The sequence below is a fragment of the Heterodontus francisci genome, chromosome 9 (genome assembly GCF_036365525.1).
Source record: "Heterodontus francisci isolate sHetFra1 chromosome 9, sHetFra1.hap1, whole genome shotgun sequence".
Taxonomy (NCBI): domain Eukaryota; kingdom Metazoa; phylum Chordata; class Chondrichthyes; order Heterodontiformes; family Heterodontidae; genus Heterodontus; species Heterodontus francisci.
The window spans coordinates 99,386,477-99,408,964 of record NC_090379.1 but is presented as its reverse complement, the minus strand read 5'-3'; the positions used below and the strand labels follow the sequence as shown (position 1 = coordinate 99,408,964).

Below are 22,488 nucleotides of genomic sequence, written 5' to 3'. Positions count from 1 at the left end.
GATTGCTGTGCTTTCAGCACAGTGGGTTTCCAAAAGAAAAAACATTTCCAGCTCCATCATCCTTTGAGAACTGCGCTCCTCGAACTCTGGATTTCCACTCTATCGTCCCATCACTGGCAGCCCTGCCTTTAGCTGTCTAGGCCCTCAGCTCTGGAATTTCCTTCCTAAACCTCTCTGCCTCTCTCCTCCTTTAATAACGCCCCTAAAAACCAACTCTTCGGCCAACCATTTGTGCACCTGTCCTAAAACCTCCTGTGGCACGGTGTCAAATTTTGTCTGCTAGCGCTCCTGTGAAACATCTTGGAAATGTTACGATATTAAAGCTGCTATATAAATACAAGTTGTTGTTATTATTGTTTAAAGTCTGTGGACAGGAATGTGCAATTTTTTCTTCATGTGCAGTGAAAAAAATCAGGGTGAAGGGAGTTAACGTATTCTATTTAGGTTACAGACCCCAAGTTTAACAGTTGGGCTGTAACATAAATGCTTCTGAGGTGATGGGAGAGTTTTTAGCAGCATCTGTGGACAGAGCAGGGTTCTGCCAGCATTGTAAATGTTGCCTTTGGAGGCTCCGACTTTTCTGGACACTGGCAGGCTGAGCACCTGTCTCCAACTGCCTCAGCCTAAAGGCATGGACCACCTGTCTTAGACTATCCACGAGGGCTTCCTGCCTACCTTTGGTTCCTTCTCGGCTTAAACCTGGGGATCATCAGATAGCAAACAGGAGCCGGAACCCCTCACTCAGTTGTAGCCATGGTCAGATAAGTTGGCCTTGCTCTTTAATGTTGTTGACGATGATTGATGACATCACCAATTAATAGGTAGCAAGTGTCACCTTCTTAAAAAAAAAGGTACAACCCATAAGCTGTAACTGAAACAAAAATGCAATTTCAGAAATCAAATTAAAATTTTATTTTGGGTTATCGATGAAGCATTCCAGCCCATCTGGTGCCCACTGGTTGCAGAAGTCCTCAAGTAGATAAAACATGCTCCATCTCCAGGGACACCTGGACGCGAATGTGTCTGTGGAAAAGAGGCAGGTAGTCGGGCCAAAATGACCCTGCCCCTTCCCCTGAAAGCACATTGCCTGGACCTGTGATGCCACCTTGGCCAGGACCAGAAGCAGTCCCACGTGGAGGTGTCCGATGTGCCCTCTCCCCTCCACTCCACACTGTGGGGGTGGGGGTGGGGGATCAAAGATCAGGACTGAAGTTTAGCCAGAAATTGAGGAGCGGCCGCTTCAAATAATGGAAGAGGGCCTGCAACCTCTCACATTCGACATGGACGTGAAACAAGGACTCTTCCAGGCCACAGAGAATCCAGGCAGCCTAGGAGTCTGTGAAACGCCTTAAAATGTTATTTCATGGGACTGAACAAGCTGATTGGCCTCCTTCTGTCTGTAAGCTCTGTGCAATACTCCTCACGCCAAATCCCCAGTGAGTCAAATGGGGTTGAGTTAAGGTGGGAGAAGGATGGGTGTACCTCCTGGCTCCTGTGACCGTTATTTGCTTGTCTGGCCCCAGACTAGACCTTACCAGACTGCCTGCGGCCCCTGCGGCAGCTCAAGAATTCCTCCATTGGCTGAGTGGACATAGATCTTTTTGATCGCTCTGGGCTGTACCGGTACTTGGAAGGATCTAGAAGAATCACAGCAGGAAGAGCAATCAATTGCCAATCAACCATCAGATCATAACCAAGTTACAAAGAGGAGGAACAAACAGAATTATCAATATTTGGGAACATGGGAACAGTTAGATGAGAAAAGACCGTCTAGTTCACCTTCTGCTATCCTGATAGTCACCTGATACAATGATAATGGAATCGTTAACTAATCAGAGAGATCAGTCTCTATCAATTAATGTACATTGACCCAGACATGGGTCAAAATTCATCTTTTCCTCCCAAGCGTCTGATACTTACCACATCATGTCTCAAATTATTCATATACTGTATACTGTAAAATGTTTTATTCTGAAAGAAATCAATTTAATTTGCACTTGAATGAATCGATTCTAACTCCTTCCACTATCTACCTCAGGAATCTATACCTTAGGTTAACCACTCACTGAAATATTGTTTCTACAGATTAGTTTTGAATTTACCCACCTCCCAGTGTGGGCCATGTCCTTTGGTTCTAATGTTCTGAATAAAGTCACTCATAATCTAGTCCCTTTAGAACCCTAAAAACAGGTAACACATGGCTCCTGTGAGGACTGTCTTCTAAAGAAGAGGTGAGACAACTGAGGGACCAGGCTCTTCCTGGAAGCTCTCCTGATTTTCTTGCATTCAGGCAGCCCTTCCCTGGTGGGCATTGGAGCATTCTTTAATCTCTGTGTCACATGTTTCCAGGTCAGATGCAGAACAAAATCTCCCTCTACTCTACCCCACCCCAACAATTAGCCTCAGTCCCAACCCCACTATAAAACCTCCTACTGCACGAGGTTGGTCTTTTTGATTCCCCCCACTAAGTATCCTCGTGCTGCTCTGAATGAAATGAAAAGTGCCTAATTTGGGACAATTTTATACCGGAAACTACTACCCACTGTGAGTGCTCCAGACCCCATTTCTTATAAGGATTCTGACACTCAGTAGAGAGAAGAGCTTTCAACTCAGCTGCGTGGGATATATTCAAACTTTCGGCCAGGAATATTGAAACCATTCCAGTCTCGCTCTCCCCAGCTTTTTTTTTTGATAAGGTGGGCAAAGAAAACCTAGGATTTCCAAATGAAACGTTTAAAGCATTAAGATAACTTGTTAACTTGAGAATATATTACTTACAGTAGGAATCCATTTCCAAGATGGCTTCCTTGGCCTGAAAAGAAACAATAAAATGTCAAGATGCTTCAAACCAAGGGGAAAAATATGTACACAGGTAAGGGAGCAAATGATATTCTACCAGCATCATACCAAGGATAGATGGCATCATGGGCAACCGTTCATTCCACCATGCACTATATCAGATAAGCATAGACAAATGGCAACACAGGATCCAGGTCATATGGCCAGAATCCTGTTGCTTCAGTGGTTGAAGCACTGTACCAGCATGACCCCAATAGTCAGAGGCCCTTCAACCCAACAGTCTGGATTGGGTTGGTTTGGATTTGAACAGATTAGATTAGTGTGAGTTGGATTGGATTAGAATAAGTTAGATTGGACTGTAGGGGGTTGGGACCGAACCAGTGATTCATAGGTGAAAGGGCAGCTTGATTATCCACAGCAGCATCCATCTCAGAGATGCCTGGGTAGGGTTTGAATACAAATCCCAGAGGTGAAAGGTCAACATGATATTAAACACTGCCCTGTAATAACCATGATGTATGTATCTGATATTAAGTACTGCCCTGTAATGACCATCATCCTACGTGACTGTGACAAAGGTAAACTTTCCCTCCTCATCCTTCTTGACCTGTAAGCAATCTTTGACATGGCTGACCACACCATCCTCCTCCAATGCCTCGCCAATGTTGTCCAGCTGGGTGGGACTGCTCGCATCTGGTTCCATCTTATCTATCTAATCGTTGTCAGAGAAGCACCAGCAATGGCTTCTGTTCCCACTCCTGCACTGTTACCTCTGGTGTCCTCCAAGGATCTATCCTTGGTTTCTTCCTATTTCTCATCTATATGCTGCCCCTCAGTGACATCATCCGAAAGCGCAGCATTAGTTTTTACATGTATGCTGATGACACTCAACTCTACCTCACCACCACCTCTCACAACTCCTCCACTGTTGCTAAATTATCAGATTGCTTATCTGACATCCAGTACTGGATAAGCAGAAATTTCCTCCAATTAAGTATTGGAAAGTTAGAAGCCATAGTTTTTGGTACCTGCTCTAAACTCTGTTCCCTAGCTACTGATTCCATCCCTCTCCCTGGCAACAGTCTGAGATTAGGCCAGACTGTTCACAACCTTGGTGTCACATGTGACCCCGAGATGAGCTTCCAACCTCATATTACTGCCATCACTATTTCCACCTCCGTAACATCGCTCGACTGCGCCCGTTTCAACTCATCTGCTGCTGAAACCCTCATTCATGCCTTAGTACCTCGAGTCCTGATAATTCCAATGCACTCATAGCTGATCTCCCACATTCTACCCTCCGTAAACTTGAGGTCATCCAAAACCCGGCTGCCCATGTCTTAACTCGCATCAAGTCCCGTTGCCCTTTCACCCCTGTGCTCGCTGACTACATTGGCTCCCAGTCAAGCAACATCTTGGTTTTAAAATTCTCACCCTGTTTTCAAGTCCCTCCATGGCCTCACCCCTCCCTATCTATGTAATCTCCTCCAGCCCCACAAAACTCCGGGATCACTCTGCTCCTCTAATTCTGGTTTCTTGTGCAACCTTGACTTTAATTGCTCCACCATTGGTGGCCGTGCCTTCAGTTGCTTAGGCCCTAAACTCTGGAATAGCCTCTCTGCCTTGCTTTCCTCCTTTAAGACACTGCTTAAAACCTACCTTTCTGACCAAGCTTTTGGTCATCTGACTTAACATGGAAGAAGAGTCTTATTTGACCGAAATGTCAACTTTGTTTCTCTTTCTACAGATGCTGCCAGACCTGCAGAGTATTTCCAGCACTTTCTGTTTTAATTTCAGATTTCCAGCATCCGACGTATTTTGCTTTTATTTTAGCGTTTAATTCACTGCCGCTTCTCTTCCAGGATTGACTACCTTGAAGAATTTCTGCTCTTCTCTCCGATGGGATTTCCGTTTGTCTCTTTTACCTTGTTCACCTTCACTGCTTTCCATTTCCCTCCTGGTGTTTGGTAAGGTGTCTACCAAAACTCGTTTTCACAGCCACATCTCCTTCCTCAGCGACTGTCTCCAGCTCTGACTTATTCCACGTGGATTCCAACTGAAGTTCCATCCTTCATGTTTTGAATCCACCCAGGATTACAGGTATCTCCGAGATATACAATGTTCCTTGGACTGCTGCTCTCACCGCATCCTGAGATCCACACTCAGTGCCATGTGCCACCACATGTACACACTCGCCCTCTCTCTCCAGCAGCACCAACTCACCCTATCACAAAGCTGTCCTGCTCAGTTTCATTTCATCCTTTATCTTATCCGATGGTTTGACAAAAAACCTTTTCTCTTCCTTTCAAGTGTTAAGGAACGCAAGAGTCAGCAACTCATGGGTACCAACGCCCCTCCAGATCTTTCTTCCCCTTCACTTCCCTCTGACTCCATCGCTTTTTCTAATCTCATCCCTTGCCGTGTATTCACAATACCCTCTGACCTACCTCTCTCTGACACTCAATGATCTGTACTCAGCAAAGGGCTCAGTTTCATCTCCTTACGCCCCCACCTCAATGGATTTAGTGCTCGGCATGACGTTGAGCTCTTTTTCCGTCGCCTTCGCCTCCGGGATCACTTCTTTGGCCAGGAGATCCCCCCCATCCCCCTCCAACCGACCAGCAGACCCATTCACCCGCCTCCCGTATTCTCCTTCAAACTGGAACCCTCCCTCTGGCCTCTTATCCACTCTTGATCTTTTCAATAAGAACCGTCGGCATAATATTACTTTTCCCCCCTCGCTCACTCTAACCTGACTCCCTCCAAACTTACTGCACTCCGTTCTCTCAGGTCTAACCCCGACATTATGATCAAACTTGCTGACAAGGCTGGTGCTGTTGTTGTCTGGTGTACCGACCTCTACCTTGCACAGGCTGAACGCCAACTCTCAGACACTTCTTCCTACCTTCCCCTGCACCACCGAACATCAAACCCCTGTCTCCAGGACAGTCACTGACCTCATCTCTTCTGGAGATTTTCCCCCCACAACTTCCCACCTCATAGTCCTGCAACCCCCAAAAGCCTGCTTCTACCTGCTTCCCAAAATCCACAAACAGGACTATCCCAGTAGATCCGTCATTTCAGCCTGTTCCTGCCCTACTGAACTTATTTCCTCCTATCTTGACTCTATTTCTCCCCTCCCCTTTGTCCAGGGGTTCTGAAGAAGAATCATATCCGACCCGAAACATCAACTCTGTTTCTCCACAGATGCTGGCAGACCTGCTGAGTATTTCCAGCACTTTCTGTTTTTATCTCCTTTTGTGACTCGGTTCATATTTTGTTTGAAAATGCTCCTGTGAAGTGCCATGGGATGTTTTATTACGTTAAAGGTGCTATATAAATGTAGGTTGTTGTTGATGGACCTGGTATTAAGTACTGCCCTGTTCTGACAATGTTGAACCCTTTGTATTAAGTACTGCCCTGTAATGAACACGATGGACCTGGCATTGAGTACTGTGCCAAGCAGCCTGTTATGATTCAAATAGCAGCTCACCTTCTGCGGAATGATGGCGTGATGATTCTCCAGAATCAGCCTCTTTACGTGATGAGTCCAGAGACGCTTCTCTTCCACTGTCTTTGCCTGTGAGAGACCAGAATGTCACAGATTGGCTGAAATGTAGAGACATTGAGGCAGTGGTTGAAGTACTGAAGGAACACTCCAGGACAGCGCACTACATTGGTCTTCATGAAATGTTTCCGTACAAAGCAACAGTAAGCCCATTGCTTAAATAAACTCAGTAGCACAAGGTTTATTGCACTGACAATCCATTTTCAAAGCCTCTGAGACACAAGGTTGTGGGTTCAAATCTCAATCCAGTGATTTGAGCACAAAATCCAGGCTGACACACCCAGTGAAGCACTCGGAGTGCAGTGCTGCCGGAGGTGCCGTTTTCAGATAAGACATTAAACCGAGGCACCGTCTGCCCTCTCAAAGTGGGCATAAAAAAAAAATCCCATGAGACTATTTTGAAGAAGGGGCTTCTCCCTGGTGTCTTAACTGTTTTTTTTTTTAAATCATTCTACCAACATCACTAAAAGCACATTATTTGGAGATAGTTTGCAGTGGTGTTTCCCAAGGGTTAGTTTTGGGTTTGTTACTCTTTTCAACTTTTATAAAAGACCGAGGCTCAGGTGTAGGCAGCAGCATTGTAAAGTCTGCAGATGATACAAAATTTGGCAATACAGTAGTTAGTAATGAGGACAGCTTCAGGTTGACATAGAGAGGATGGTGAAATGTGCAGAAGTATGACAGATGAGTTCAATGCAGAGAAGTGTGAAGTGATGCACTTTGGGAGGACAGTATACTATAAATGGCACAATTTTGAAAAGCGTAGATGAGCAGAGGGATCTTGGTGTTCACTTACACAAATCCTTATAGGTGACTGGGCAGAGCGATAAGGTGGTTAACAAAGCATATGGGTTACTTGGATTTATAAACATGGATTATCAAAACAAAGAGAGCATGCTAGAACTTTATAAATCACTAGTTAGGCTTCAGCTGGAGTATTGTCGACAATTCAGGGCAGCAGACTTCAGGAAAGATGTAAAGGCATTAAAAAGGGTGCAGAGGAGGTTTACCAGGATGTTCCCAAGGATGGGTGACTTAAGTTATGAGGAGAGATTGGAAAGGTTTGGACTGTTCTCCTTGGGATTGGGAAGGTAAAGAGGTGACTTAACAGAGGTTTTCAAGATGATGAGAGGTTTTGATAGTGTCGAGACAGAAAAAATATACCCTCTGGTGAGTGGGTCAATAACTAGAGGTCATAGATTTAAAATAATTCACAACAGATCCAGCCAGAAGACGAGGATTTTTTTTCCACTTCAGAGAGTTGTCGGGATCTGGAATGCTCTTCCTGAAAAAGCAGTGGAAGCTGATTCCATAAATAATTTTAAGAGACTGTTGGACAGGGAACTTACAGGACAAAAAGTGAGGATGTGGGACTAAGCATGGCTGCTCTTTCAAAGATACAGTACAAACATGGTGGGCCGAATGGCCTCCTCTGTGCTGTAAGTTTGTATGATTCTATGATTTATTTAATTGCTGATAGTGGGAACTTGCTGTGTGCAAATTGTTTGCCATCTTTCCCTACAACAGTGACGACACTTCATAAAGTACTTCATTGGCTGTGAAACATTTTGGGGCCTCCTGAGGTAGTGAAAGGCGCTATATAAATGTAAATTCTTTCTTGCATTGCACTGCTGATTGACAGCATATGGGACTACCCTGTACTGTATTACTATTTGTTGAGGTTCACAATCCTAATAGTTTCTTGCTGCAAGTCCTCAACTATGCATAAAGTGGTGCCTTGCTGTGCCAAAGGGGCATGCAATTCCCCTCAGTGCAAACTCCGGATTTCAGTCAGTTCACAATGGGCCGTTGCCAACTACAGGCCAAGAGAAGGGGAAGAATGTAGCTAAAAGGACCAACAGCTCCACTGAAAAGAGTCCTTCCAGCTGCTGAGACGGCCTTGCCTCCAGCATTCTCCTGTTGTTCTTGCAGGAGAATCAAAGGAAAGGGTAATTGGCTCTGGATCCTAGCTCAGGCAACACTGTAAGCAAAGTAGGCCCTGATAGGGGGGGCCCAGAGACACAAGGGGAACCAAGGCACAGGAAGAGGGAAGGTGTCTTATAAGGGCAGCATGTTGAGAACCTCACAGCGTGCTTGCTCATTCAAGAGTTCACAATCTCACCTACTCTTGTGGCAAGGCCGTAGAGGTTGGAGGTAGGGGAGTGAGTGGTATGGGAGAGCATCAAAACAAAGGTCTCGATTTCCACCCTACTCACAGGGGACTTCAGCACTTATACAGCTGAGATTCGGGATAGGAGGCTCAGCTATCTTCATGATTGGTCCTCACATGCCTTAGGTTGGCATTCCCTGGTCAGGTTGGCACATAGGGACATGCGGAAGCCATTCAGCCCCTCGAACCTACACCATTTAATTATTTTGTGGCTGATCAGTAACTCAGCTCCATTTACCAGTCTCAGTTTCATATCCTTTGATACCCTTACCCAACGAAAATCTGTTGATCTCAGTCAATTTAACCCTTTAAGCCCTGGTATAATTCTGATGCACCCCCTCCAAGGTGATTGTTTGTAAATGTCAAGACCTTGAATGATGTTTAATTTCTTGCTGCATAAAGATGGAATCCTGAGAAATGAACGCTAATGCGGTGATCAAAAGCAATCTGTAAATTACTTAAGTGCCTGATACAGAGTAAACTGCTTTCCTCCCTCACACTCCTTTTTCCCTGAATGTGTTGACCCATTACTGAGCTAACAATTCCTTAGGCATCTCTGGTAACGCAACCCACAACACAGATTGAAGCTTTTGAGCTATTCCACTGTGGAGGTAGCACTGACAAGCTGATGCAACCCTCAGTGGCATTTGTCCATCTACCAGGGATGAGTTTGTTGGACTTTAAATAACGAACTTCCATTTGTACAGCACCTTTCGAAGTTTAGTCACTGTTGTAGTATATGAAACACAGTAGTCAATTTGCATACAGTATGGTGCAGCAAGTACCAATGAATTAAATGAGCAGATTATATGTTTTAGTGATGTTGATTAACAACAACAAAACTCTATCAATCTCAATCTTGGAAGTTCCAACTGACCCCCAGCATCCACAACATTCTGGGGAATACAGTTCCACATTTCCATGACCCTTTGTTTGAAGAAGTGCTTCCTGACATCGTGACTGAAGGACCTAGTTCTAATTTTAATTATGTCTCCTTGTCTGGAATTCCCCCCACCAGAGGAAATAGTTTTTCTCTATCTATCTATCCTATCAACTCCTTTCCTCAATTAGATCGCCTTAATCTTCTATACTTGAGGAAATACAAGCCTAGACTATGCCTGTCCCCATAATTTAACCCTTTAACTACGCCCCCGACCCCCAACATCCTGCCCCAGGCACTGCCTGGTTTGACACTGCACTATGGCATCCCCATCCTTTGGATGGAAGGAAAAGGGAGGCAAGTCCAAAGAAAATAGTGAATTTACTTATTTTTTTTTAAATGTAAGAAATATAACCAAAGTCCTTGGAAAAAATTCTGCCTTCAGGGAAACTTCAAAAATGTTTTTTCTAAGGCTATTGATGCCAATAATGTAGAAACATTATGGGAAAGAGGAAAAAGAACAGAACAGACTTGGAACCCAGATAACTGGCACAAAATGGGACTGAGCAAAGACTACCTCCACCATCTCTCAACAGGAAAAGACTGGGGGGGGGGAGAGGGGAGGGTAAGGAGATGTAAAGGATGGAAATTTCAAGTATAATCACACCAGTGTGTTAAGGGGATTGGGGAGGGGGGGGGGTGCGGGAAAGAGGACATTGGAAGAGGCTGTGTGTGGTGTTATGGCTTTTAAAGCAATGCTGTTCTCATACCTGGACAGTGTGCTGCTGCTTTGGGTTCTTGTAATGAGACAGTCCGAAGCACAGTGAGTCTCTTGTGCTTTCGATGAGCATTAGTGCAGAGCACTATTAGAGAGAGAGAGAGACAGAGAGAGTTCATTACAATCCAAACTGGACAATCAATTTCCTTCGTAACATAAGCTGTTCTTACTGAACTCCTGCCCTACATGTTCTGGTAGGGTGGGGAAAGAGAGGAGATTTGAACACAGGCCAGCCTCTATTGGCTAATATAGGCCAGGCTCCCAGTACTCCCATCCCTGACCAAAATGGCAGCCAGTGGCATCCATTGCTTTCACCAGCAGTCAGTTGCGTGTGCGGTCAGTCACATTTAGCCTTGATGCTCCTCTCTTCAGATGGGTCATGGCACCTCCTGCCATGGTAACCCTGTCAGGTAACCCTGTCTAACACCAACAGCAAGTGATTCTCTGCACAGAGTTCCATGGTATTCATCATTTCACATGTCAACCATGCAAGACACTGCAGCCTGTAACTCATTCCCAAGTATCCATTATTCTATATATAAACCACCTGAACCCCTCGATTAGATTCCAGCCTGTAACTCACTCCCTGGTATCCATTATTCTATATACAAATTTATCTCTCTCTCTCTCTCAAGGTGTATTTAGATCCATGAATGGATCTGTAAACATGTTGACTAGTGTTAGGTACCATGATATGGGTCTTGTAGATGAAGTGCTCCCCTCTTTTCTTGGCCAGCAGCAGAACCTTATCAAACAGGAATAAAGTGCGTTCATTTCTGGCACGGTGAATCCGGAATGTTCCTTCCAGGACCAACTCCCCGTACGTTGTCAGGTCTGGCCCGTTCCAGTTTATCAGTAAGCTCTGTACCTCCTGGAAAGGCAAAAACAAAGATCCGTCACACTAACAGAACATATCCAATAGCAATGCCTCCCTGAGCTGTACATCCCCACCCGCCATACTGTTTTACCCATTATTCACATGCCATTCCCAATCCCCCACCCCATCCCACACAAACCCTCACCTTTCCTGACTGACAGTGTGAGGGAGCTGGATTAACGTCAGTAGAGATACAGTCAGTAACACAGGGTGCTGGGGGAGGGGTTACAGAGTGTCAGTGTGAGGAAGCTGGATTAACATCAGTAGAGATACAGTCAGTAACACAGGGTGTTGGGGGAGGGGTTACTGAGTGACAGTGTAAGGGAGCTGGATTAACATCAGTAGAGATACAGTTAGTAACAGACGGTGCTGGGGGAGGGGTTACTGAGTGACAGTGTGAGGGAGCTGGATTAACATCAGTAGAGATACAGTTAGTAACAGACGGTGCTGGGGGAGGGGTTACTGAGTGACAGTGTGAGGGAGCTGGATTAACATCAGTAGAGATACAGTCAGTAACACAGGGTGCTGGGGGAGGGGTTACAGAGTGTCAGTGTGAGGGAGCTGGATTAACATCAATAGAGATACAGTCAATAACATAGGGTGCTGGGGGAGGGGTTACAGTGTGTCAGTGTGAGGGAGCTGGATTAACATCAGTAGAGATACAGTCAGTAACACAGGGTGCTGGGGGAGGGGTTACAGAGTGTCAGTGTGAGGGAGCTAGATCAATAGAGATACAGTCAGTAACAAAGGGTGCTGGGGGAGGGGTTACAGAGCGTCAGTGTGAGGGAGCTGGATTAACATCAATACAGATACAGTCAATAACACAGGGTGCTGGGGGAGGGGTTACAGAGTGTCAGTGTGAGGGAGCTGGATTAACATCAGTAGAGATACAGTCAGTAACAGAAGGTGCTGGGGGAGGGGTTACAGAGTGTCAGTGTGAGGGAGCTGGATTAACATCAGTAGAGATACAGTCAGTAACAGAAGGTGCTGGGGGAGGGGTTACAGAGTGTCAGTGTGAGGGAGCTGGATTAACATCAGTAGAGATACAGTCAGTAACAGAAGGTGCTGGGGGAGGGGTTACAGAGTGTCAGTGTGAGGGAGCTGGATTAACATCAGTAGAGATAGTCAGTAACACAGGGTGTTGGGGGAGGGGTTACTGAGTGACAGTGTGAGGGAGCTGGATTAACATCAGTAGAGATACAGTCAGTAACAAAGGGTGCTGGGGGAGGGGTTACAGAGCGTCAGTGTGAGGGAGCTGGATTAACATCAATACAGATACAGTCAATAACACAGGGTGCTGGGGGAGGGGTTACAGAGTGTCAGTGTGAGGGAGCTGGATTAACATCAGTAGAGATACAGTCAGTAACAGAAGGTGCTGGGGGAGGGGTTACAGAGTGTCAGTGTGAGGGAGCTGGATTAACATCAGTAGAGATACAGTCAGTAACAGAAGGTGCTGGGGGAGGGGTTACAGAGTGTCAGTGTGAGGGAGCTGGATTAACATCAGTAGAGATACAGTCAGTAACAGAAGGTGCTGGGGGAGGGGTTACAGAGTGTCAGTGTGAGGGAGCTGGATTAACATCAGTAGAGATAGTCAGTAACACAGGGTGTTGGGGGAGGGGTTACTGAGTGACAGTGTGAGGGAGCTGGATTAACATCAGTAGAGATACAGTCAGTAACACAGGGTGCTGGGTGTTGTGTTTTTCTTGCTTAATACAAACACACTACACAGACAAGATTGGTGAAACTAAAAGGTGAATTCTTTTATTGAAGATGCGAACTTATTTACAATAATACTCGGAATGCAGGATAATACATCTCATCTCTGCAGCTGCTTCCAAAAACTGCCTAGAGATCACATTGCTTTGTACATCACATCCTGTCTGGTGATGGACAGGTGTTTTAGACACTCCCCTTATACGTAATACCACAGCATCCCCTTTTTCTAAACTAAAGATGTGTCTTAAAATAATCAGAACTATTTACAATACAGTGAGTGAAAAAAGGTATTAATTGTTTAAAATATCTCTCTCTCTTTGGCCTCCTTGTCTCGAGAGACAATGGATACGCGCCTGGAGGTGGTCAGTGGTTTGTGAAGCAGCGCCTGGAGTGGCTATAAAGGCCAATTCTAGAGTGACAGACTCTTCCACAGGTGCTGCAGATAAAATTGGTTGTCGGGGCTGTTACACAGTTGGCTCTCCCCTTGCGCTTCTGTCTTTTTTCCTGCCAACTGCTAAGTCTCTTCAACTCGCCATGCTTTAGCCCCGCCTTTATATAAAATTTACAATACAAAATAAAATATACAGCAACAAACTTACAAGTCTCTAACATGTATTGGAGGTCTAATGATATGCCCCGACTTGGTCACCGTAAATTCAGTTTGTGGTCGTTGTACAGTCTCTCAGTTTTGACCATCAGTGGGAATGTTGGGTTCGAGTCGTGTCTTTGAACAGGTCCTGTTGGCAATGGGATAGCTTGACGCTTCTCGGTCTGGAACTTCTTGAATTTGGCACAGGTTCCTGCTATGTCATGCCTTCGGGGGTTATTACTTGTACCTTTTGTCAGCTGTCTTCTTGCAATCCGAGGAACTCCTTCTTCAGGGTGCTGCGTTGCTGTGTTTGTGTTCTCAGTTCGGAGATGGTGTCCCTCTCCCTCTGAAAGTAATTCTGTAGAGTCCATCTCCACTCCTTCTTGATCTTCAGATCAGTTTCCAGTAGGACCTTGCAATGCTTTGCTGGCTTCTTTGCCTCGATTGTGAGTTTTGACCCGCTGGGTTTGTAATCCAGCTCCTGCTCATCACAGATCATCTGCAGTTGGCCTTGTGGTCTGTTGTCTTCGCCATTATCGTGTCAATGCTATGAAATATAACCAAGGTCAGGATGCCGGAAGGCTTGCAATCGCTGGACCTGTGGTATCCATGATGTGAAGAATTTGGGGTGACCAGGGTGAGTTGTTATTTCAGCACTCAAGTGTTATGGATCTCGAGATGGAATCGAAGTGGTCAGTTGAGCCATAGTTTGCCACTTTTGTGCTTACATATTCTTCAGGATGCGGAGCGGTAAAATATTGGCACTTGCACCTGTGTCACTCTTGGTCCAGAGTGTGTGCCTGCCAGGTTTTTGTGGGAAAATAACCTGGATGGTAGCAAAAGCTTCTGAAGGTCCCACCGTGTCAATACACTCCATGAGATTGATAGAATGAAATGCCTGCTCACTTTGTGTGTCAGTGCCTTGGTCATGCTCACCTTCCAACCTTTCGTTCTGTCTGGTCATCTTGTGTATTTTTTGCCTTTGAAATTTGGACTGTTCCCTCTGCCTGTTGGAATGCCATACTTGTTGTGCATCCAACTGTGGCTTGTCTTGTTGTGATTTAGGTTTTTTGCATTGGTGCTTCCAGAGCCCTCTGTTGCCACATGCTTTGCAATAACATGGAAGACTGGACAATTTCTTGGAGAATGTATGAGGCCACACCGCCTACATGGCTTGCCAGGCTTGGCTGTGTTGGCAACAGTGCCAATAGTAGACAAAGTACACAGGGCTTGTAGGCGCTGCCTGCCCATAAGGATGGCTTCAAATTTACAACCGCTTTTCAGCAAGGCTTCTAAACTGGGTTGGTCAAGGTGGTCTTTTTGGAATGCTTCAAGCTCGATAAACCTGTCAGCTAGCTCAGCCTCAGAAAAATCGCAGTCATGCCCCTTATCTCTACATCAGGTCACAAAGTGGTCTAATGTCTCCTTTGGCTACTGCTGCAACAACAAACTCAAGACGGTAAATTCTGAAATTGAGTTCGACTTACTGGTCTTCCAATGTAGACTATATTTTGCTCGGGTCTTTTAAGTCATTCTCTGAAAGACCAGACATATTTAACCTATGGAAGCCTTCATTCCCAATGGCAATCTTAACATTAATTGCTTGTCTATCTGGCTCAGCAACAGACAAGTCAAGAAAACACAGTTCCATCCTCTCGCTGAACAGTTTAAATTCAATGTAGAGGTCTGCTGTCTTCCAGTTTAGGGATGGAAACTTCATGGTCATATTGTCTTGAAGAGTATCAGTGACAGGAATAAAGATTTAAACTTGCACAGTTCTTATGGGGGTTAAGTTCTGTGGCTCGACCAACTTGCAGTACACTGGGTGGCCACACCTAATTGTCAGACTTGGGATTGATGGCGCTGTTGCTGGCGTCCCACTCTTTTGCTAGGCCGTGCCCACAAGGCTGCGTTTTGGAGCCCAAAATGTTAATGGTGATGAGGACTTTTTCAGCCTTCTCAGACTTGTTGGAAGCTGCCGTTCGACAGACATATTCTTATTTTTTATTTTCTGGCCCTGTCTCGAACATTTGATTGCACCCCCCCGGTACTCCTGATCCAGTGCCCCAATGCCTAGTGCCACACCTCATGGAGTTGATTATATAAAATATTTTTTTTTCTGTGCAAGCTGTTATTGCAGATCGATTTAGACCGATGTTCCCTTAATGTAAAGCTGCAGAATTGAGACTCGACACCTGCCAGTTGACATGAGGTGTGATATACCGATGATGCCAACCTACCGTGTGTCCAACACTAACAATATCGCAGAGTCACTTACACAGACTTAGATGCTGCCGCAAGGATCGCAGACAAACTTGATGAACTTCCAAAGCTTTGCAAGATCTGCAGGAACTTGAAGTCAGATCTTCAACAACCATCAACTGCCACCACATTGTGTTTCTCTTGCTTAACACAAACATACCAATCACACAGGCAAGATTGGTGAATCTAAATGGTGGGTTCTTTTATTGAAGATGTCAACATATATACAGCAATATTAGGAAGGTAGGGCAACAGGTCTCATCTCTGGAGCTGTTTCCAACAACTGCCTAAATATCACATGGGTCTGTACATCACATCCTGTCTGGTGATGGACAGCCATTTTAGATATGCCCCTTAAAGTAATACCACAACACTGAGGGAGGAGTTACTGAGTGACAGTGTGAGGCAACTGGATTAACATCAATAGATAGTCAGTAGTACAGGGTGCTGGGGGAGGGGTTACTGAGTGAGCGTGAGGGAGCTGGATTATCAGTAGAGATAGCATCAGTAACAGAGGGTGCTGAGAGGAGTGGAGCGATTATGAGTGACAGTGTGAGAGATGCCTGGAAATGTTTGTATGAGAGGGAGATTCTGTGCAGGGAAAGCCCGTAGCAGAGATGTTTAATACCTGTAGCCGGATAGCATGCTCATGTTTCCTCTTCATGTCATTAATGTACCAGGCCACACCTGTCATGGTGTCTATAGCTTCTTCAATCACCTCATAGCCCTCCTGGTTGGCATCAAAGTGCTTTGCTATTTCCTGCAAGGAAGACAGACAGGGATATAGCAACATAGGAACAGGAAGGGGGCCGTTCAGCCACTCAAGCTTGCTCTACCATACAATTAGATCATGGATGATCTGTACGTTAACTCCATTTACCTGCCTTTGCTTCCATCTCCCTTGATAACCTTCCCCAAGCAAAATCCATCAATCTCAGTCTTCAAAGCTCCAAATGTACCCCACAGCCTTCTGGGGGAGAGAGTTCCCGAAGTGCTTCTTGACATCACCCCTGAACAGTCTAACTCTAATTTAAGGTGGTGACTCCACCACCAGGGGAAACAGTTTCTCTTAATCGACCCTATTGGATCATTTAATCATCTTTAATATTGCAGTTTGATCACCCATTAATCTTCTATACTCAAGAAAAAAGACTTGTATTCCTTTTGTGTCTTTCATGACTATAGGACAACCCAAAGCGCTTCCCGGGCAATGAAGTATGTTTGAAGTAGAGTCACTGTTGCAATGTAGGAAACTCAGCAGCCAAGTTGCACATAGCAAGATCCCACAAACAGCAATGTGATAACAACCAGATAATCTGTTTTTTCATGATGTTGATTGAAAGATAAATACAGGGATAACTCCTCTGCTCTTTTTTGACATAGTACCGTGGCATCCTCTATGTCCATCAAAGAGAGCAGACAGGACCTCAGTTTAACATCTCGACCAAAAGGTGGCACCTCTGACAGTGCAGCTTTCCGTCAGTACTGCACTGGAATGTCAGGCTAGATTTTTGTGCTCAAGTCCCAGAGTGGGACTTGAATCCACAGGCATCTGACTCACAGACGTGAGTGCTACCAACTGAGACATAACTGTTGTTATCAAGGGGAAACAAGCAGAGTCTGTGCAACCTGTCCTTATGATTTAATCCATTAGCCCCATCATCACTCTGGTGAATCTGTGCTGCACCACCTCCAAAGCCAATATATCCTTCACGCATTCACACACACATTATGCAGTCTTTCCATCAGCAATCACTGGGAGTGGGCCCCAAATGGAGTAGCTGGGTAAAGCATCTATCTGATTAGTTGTAGTAATGAATCATATGGACTTCTTTTGATATTCATTCTCGGGATGTGAGCATTGCTGGCTAAGCCAAAATTTATTGCCCATCCCTAGTTGCCCCCCCGAGAAGGTGATGGTGGGCCTTCTGCTTGAACCACTGCATGTTTTAATACAACTAAGTGACTTGCTTTGCCCACTTCAGAGGGCAGTTGAGTCACTCATGTTGGTGTGGGACTGGAGTCAGTGGAGGCCAGACCTGGTAAGGAGGGCAGATTTTCTTCCCTAAAGGACATTAGTGACCCAGTTGGGTTTTTATGACAATCCAACAACTTCACAGTCACTTTTATTGAGAGAAGCTTTTTATTTTCAGCTTGTTTTTATTGAACCAGATTCAAATTCTCAAATGGTTTTGGTGAGAATTTACCGGATTCGCTGGATTAACCAAACCACGCATTCCGTCAACTTGTTCAGAGCGAGCCAGTTTCCAACAGTATGTCGAAATTAGCACCAGCATCCGTGAGCGAAAGTGGGGAGAGGGAAAAGAATGGGAAAACATTCCTGATTCTGATTGCTATCCGGTGGCTCCTGATAGAACATCCACCTGTGTGGAAATTGGGGCGAGGTTGAGAGTGGGAGGTACTGTGGGGCCCCACCTGGTTAAATAGCCCCTTCACATAAAGAATAGCCATTTGTGGTGCGAGATCTGTGACACTCATAAACCAAGTAAGGAATCTCATACTTTCAGGAGAAAGAAAGAACGTGCATTTCTCTCGTGCCTTACGTGAGCTCAGGATGTTCCAAAGCTTTTCACAGACAATGGAGGTCTTTTTGAAATGCAGTCACTATTGTAATGTGGGGGAACGCCACAACTAATTGGTGCACAGTGAGCTCCTGCATACAGCAATCCAATAATCTATTTTAGTCATGTTGATTGAGGGATAAATATTGACCAGGACACAGGGAGAACTTCTCTACTCTTCTTTGAAAATAGTGCCATGGAGTCTTTTACACACAGCTGTGAGGGTAGACGGGCCTCAGTTTAACATCTTATCCAAAAGACGGCACTCCCTCAGTACTGCACTGGGATGTCAGCCTGAATTTTGTGCTCAAGTCTCTGGAGTGGGACTTGAACCCATGATCTACTAACTCAGAGGGGAGAGTGCTACCACCGAGCCATGGCTTGAGGAAAGAGAATAAATCTAACCATATTGTTTTATCCAGATACCACTTTGAAATATTTATACAATGCAGAGACAAAGGGAGCACAGCTAGCAATGCCATCATGAGGGCGTACACTGAGTTCCAGGATTGTTATTCTGGGCACACCCTGATATGTCTGAATGATTGTCCTTTGTTCACCTGGACACTGCTGTCTTACCTGCAGCAGGAGATGGTACTTGAGGATCCTCTGAACTGGTTTCAGCAGGTAGGAGCCCAGTGGGAGGTAACGCTTCAGAGTCGACTGACGCTCCCTGAAGAATTTGGCCAAGACCTTGTTCCTCATACATTCAGTCAGTGCTGCCACAGAGCTGCAGGAAGTAAAAGAGGAGGAGATGTTTCAATTGAGGAACAAGGAAATGGAGCAAACAGTGAGGAGGATAGCAGCAGACTTCAGGGGGACACAGACAGACTGGTGAAATGGGCAGATGAAATTTAATGGCGTGCAGTGTGAATCATACAGCACAGGAGGGGACCATTCAGCCCTCCATGCCCGTGCCAGTTCTTTGTAAGATTGAATTAGTCCCACTCTGCAATTTCTCCATAACACTGCAACTTTTCCAGTATATATCCAATTCCCTTTTGAAAGTTACTATTGAATCTCCTTCCAACACCTTTCCAGGCAATGCATTCCAGATTATAACTCAACATGTAAAAAATTCTCATCTCACCTCTGTTTTTTTTTGCCAATTATCTGTGTCCCCTGGTTACTGACCCTCCTGCCAGTGGAAACAGTTTCTCCTTATTAGCTCCTCATAATTTTCAACACCTCTATTAAATTTCTACTTAAACTTCTCTGCTCTAAGGAGAACAATCCCAGCTATTCTCGTCTCTCCGCATAACTGAAGTCCCTCAGCCCAGGTATCATTCTAGTAATAGAAACCAAATGATACAATGTTAAAGGGGGTGCAGGAACAGAGAGTTGTAGGGGCTCACATACAACAATAACAACTTGCATTTACATAGCACCTTTAATGCAATAAGATGTCCCAAAGCATTCTCAGGACAGTTATCAAATAAAATTTGACAATGAACCCACAAAGAGCTATGAAGACAGGTGACCAAAAGTTTAGTCAAAGAGGTAGGTTTTGAGGAGGAGAGAGGCGTGAAGCGGTTTGGGGAGGGAATTTCAAAACTTAGGGCCTCAGCGGCTGAAGGCACGGTTGGCGATGGAGCGATTAAAATCAGGGGTGTGCAAGAAGCCGGAATTGAATGACCGGAGATATTTCTCAGAGGGTTGTGGGGCTGGAGGAGATTACAGAGTTAGGAAGGGGCAACGCCATGGAGGGATTTGAAAACAAGGATGAGAATTTTGAAGTCAAGACATTGTGGACCAGGAGTCAGTGTAGGTCAGCAAGCACAGGAGTAACAGGTGAATGGAACTTAGGGTATGGGCAGAGTTTTGGATGAGCTCAAGTTTACGGAGGGTGAAAGGTGGGAAGGCTGCAAATCTTTGAAGGTGGCAGAGCAAATTGGTAAGGCTGTTAAAAAAGCTCACAGGATCTTCAGCTTTATAAATACAAGCATAGAGTACAAAAGCAAAGAAGTGATACTAAACCTTTATAAATCAATGCTCAAGCCTCAGCTAGAGCATAATGTCCAAATATGGGCACCACACTTTAGAGAAGGGACATCAAGATCTTGGAGAGGGTGCAGAGGAGATTTACTGGAATAATACAGGGATGAAGGACTTCAGTTACGTGAGAAACTGCAGAATCTGAGACTGTTCTCCTTGGAGCAGAGAAAGTTTAGTCATTATCCTTTTTATATCCTCATACTGAGAGAGCAGAGGGCGCCTCGGTTTAATGTCTCATCTGAAACATAGCACCTCTGACAGCGCAGCACTCCCTCAATACTGCACTAGGTATATTAGTTTTGAATATGTGCTCAAGTATCTGGAGTGGGAGTTGAATCCGCGACCCTCTGACTCAAGCAAGAGTGCTGCCAGGGAACCACAACTGACTTTCTTAGCTGGCTTTATGTGGACATCAATACTGGCATAGACTTGTTGGGTTGAATATGCTGTGGCTGTGAAATGAGCCATTCTGGACACCATTACTGGTGGCTGTGCCTGTCTTTGTGTACAGAAGAGGAGAGACACTGATCGGGTATTGAAAATGGCCTCCTTGTACTCAAGCCCAGTGTGTGCATTCCTAAAATAGGTAAACAAGATAACTTGAACAGAAGATGATTACTTACTTGGGGTAGTTGGTACAGTACTGGGTGTAGATATCAAAATCCTGACTCTGCAAGAGAGAACAGAAGGTTCTGTGACTTGCCTAATGTATGAACTGTACAGAATCTCAACAGGTGACCCCCCCCCCCCCCCCCTCCTGACATCCCTACTCACTTGGCTCAGGTTACAGTCTGGTTCACTTTCTATGTTAGTGAATGAATGGCCAAAGGCCACTCTGTCATGGGACCATCAAAGCCAACTCCAACCCTGCTCTTACCCGACATCCAAACATGCCCAGGCTCCACGTCCAGGAGCTTCTCAGACCAACTGAGAACCATTGGACCTTCTGCTTTCAGAAAATAACATTTTGGGATTCAGTGCATGATTAATTTGAGACCTGGGAATGTACAAACATACAAAATTCACTCCATATGCTGATCATCATATTTAAACACTTTTCCCCACCACAGTTCACCCCACAAGCCATGTAATCTCTCATGAGAGGCAGCAGAACAGAATAAAAACTCAGGGCCAACACTGCCTGTGTGGAGTTTGCAAGTTCTCCCTGTGTCTGCGTGGGTTTTCTCCGGGTGCTCCGGTTTCCTCCCACAAGCCAAAAGACTTGCAGGTTCATAGGTAAATTGGCCATTATAAATTGTCACTAGTATAGGTAGGTGGTAGGGAAATATAGGGACAGGTGGGGATGTTTGGTAGGAATATGGGATTAGTGTAGGATTAGTATAAATGGGTGGTTGATGGTTGGCACAGACTCGGTGGGCCGAAGGGCCTGTTTCAGTGCTGTATCTCTAATCTAAAAATAGGGAAAACATGCCATGAGGTAAGAATAGCAGGCTTGAGCGGAACAAGTATCTCCGGCCAGAATTTTACGCTCCACCGGGAGTGGATTGGAGGCAGGAGGACGTAAAAGTTAGTGGGAGGCGGAGGGGTGGGGTGCCATTACCCTCGCCCACCCGCCCTCGCTGCCATTTTACCAGCGGCGGGGGAGGTTGAAAACAGCCAGCCCACCCCGGGCCAGTTGAGGCTCTTAAGTGGCCAATTAATTGCCACTTAAGGGCCTCCACCCACTGCTGCAGCTTTGCCACCTGGGGAGGCCACCCAGTAAAACCAGGCGGCCTCCTTGCGGGCTGCGGGGCAGGGTGGGGGTGCCATCCTTATCAGACACCCTGTGCCGCATGGAGGGCCCCCCTGCAGCACAAGCTGGCCCCACTGGAGCATTTCCCCCCGCCCTCCTAATCGACACCCCACCCGTCTTGCTGGTGCCCACTCGATTTTCCCCGGTGAGGCCTGAAACCCCACTTACCTTTTATTTATTTATTATTTAGAGACACAGCACTGAAACAGGCCCTTTGGCCCATCAAGTCTGTGCTGACCAACAACCACCCATTTATACTAATCCTACATTAATCCCATATTCCCTACCACATCCCCGCCATTCTCCTACCACCTACCTACACTAGGGGCAATTTACAATGGCCAATTTACCTATCAACCTGCAAGTCTTTGGCTGTGGGAGGAAACCGGCAGAAACCCACGCAGTCACAGGGAGAACTTGCAAACTCCGCACAGGCAGTACCCAGAACTGAACCCGGGTCGCTGGAGCTGTGAGGCTGCGGTGCTAACCACTGCACCACTGTGCCGCCGCCTTTCTTGG

The 22,488-nt window shown here is 45.7% G+C and overlaps 1 protein-coding gene across 1 annotated transcript in view; it reads right to left on the bottom strand.

Moving 5' to 3' along the window:
• plekhg3 (pleckstrin homology and RhoGEF domain containing G3) overlaps positions 1-22,488 on the bottom strand; it is a 196,450-nt gene that overhangs the window by 21,188 nt on the left and 152,774 nt on the right. Inside the window, exons 7-14 of the mRNA XM_068039586.1 lie at positions 20,840-20,886; positions 18,801-18,951; positions 16,268-16,399; positions 10,884-11,066; positions 10,188-10,280; positions 6,293-6,379; positions 2,779-2,812; positions 1,536-1,637 (exon numbers count right to left, since the gene is read on the bottom strand). Of these exons, the coding sequence (XP_067895687.1) occupies positions 1,536-1,637; positions 2,779-2,812; positions 6,293-6,379; positions 10,188-10,280; positions 10,884-11,066; positions 16,268-16,399; positions 18,801-18,951; positions 20,840-20,886 (829 nt within the window). The remainder of the gene's footprint in view (positions 1-1,535; positions 1,638-2,778; positions 2,813-6,292; positions 6,380-10,187; positions 10,281-10,883; positions 11,067-16,267; positions 16,400-18,800; positions 18,952-20,839; positions 20,887-22,488) is intronic.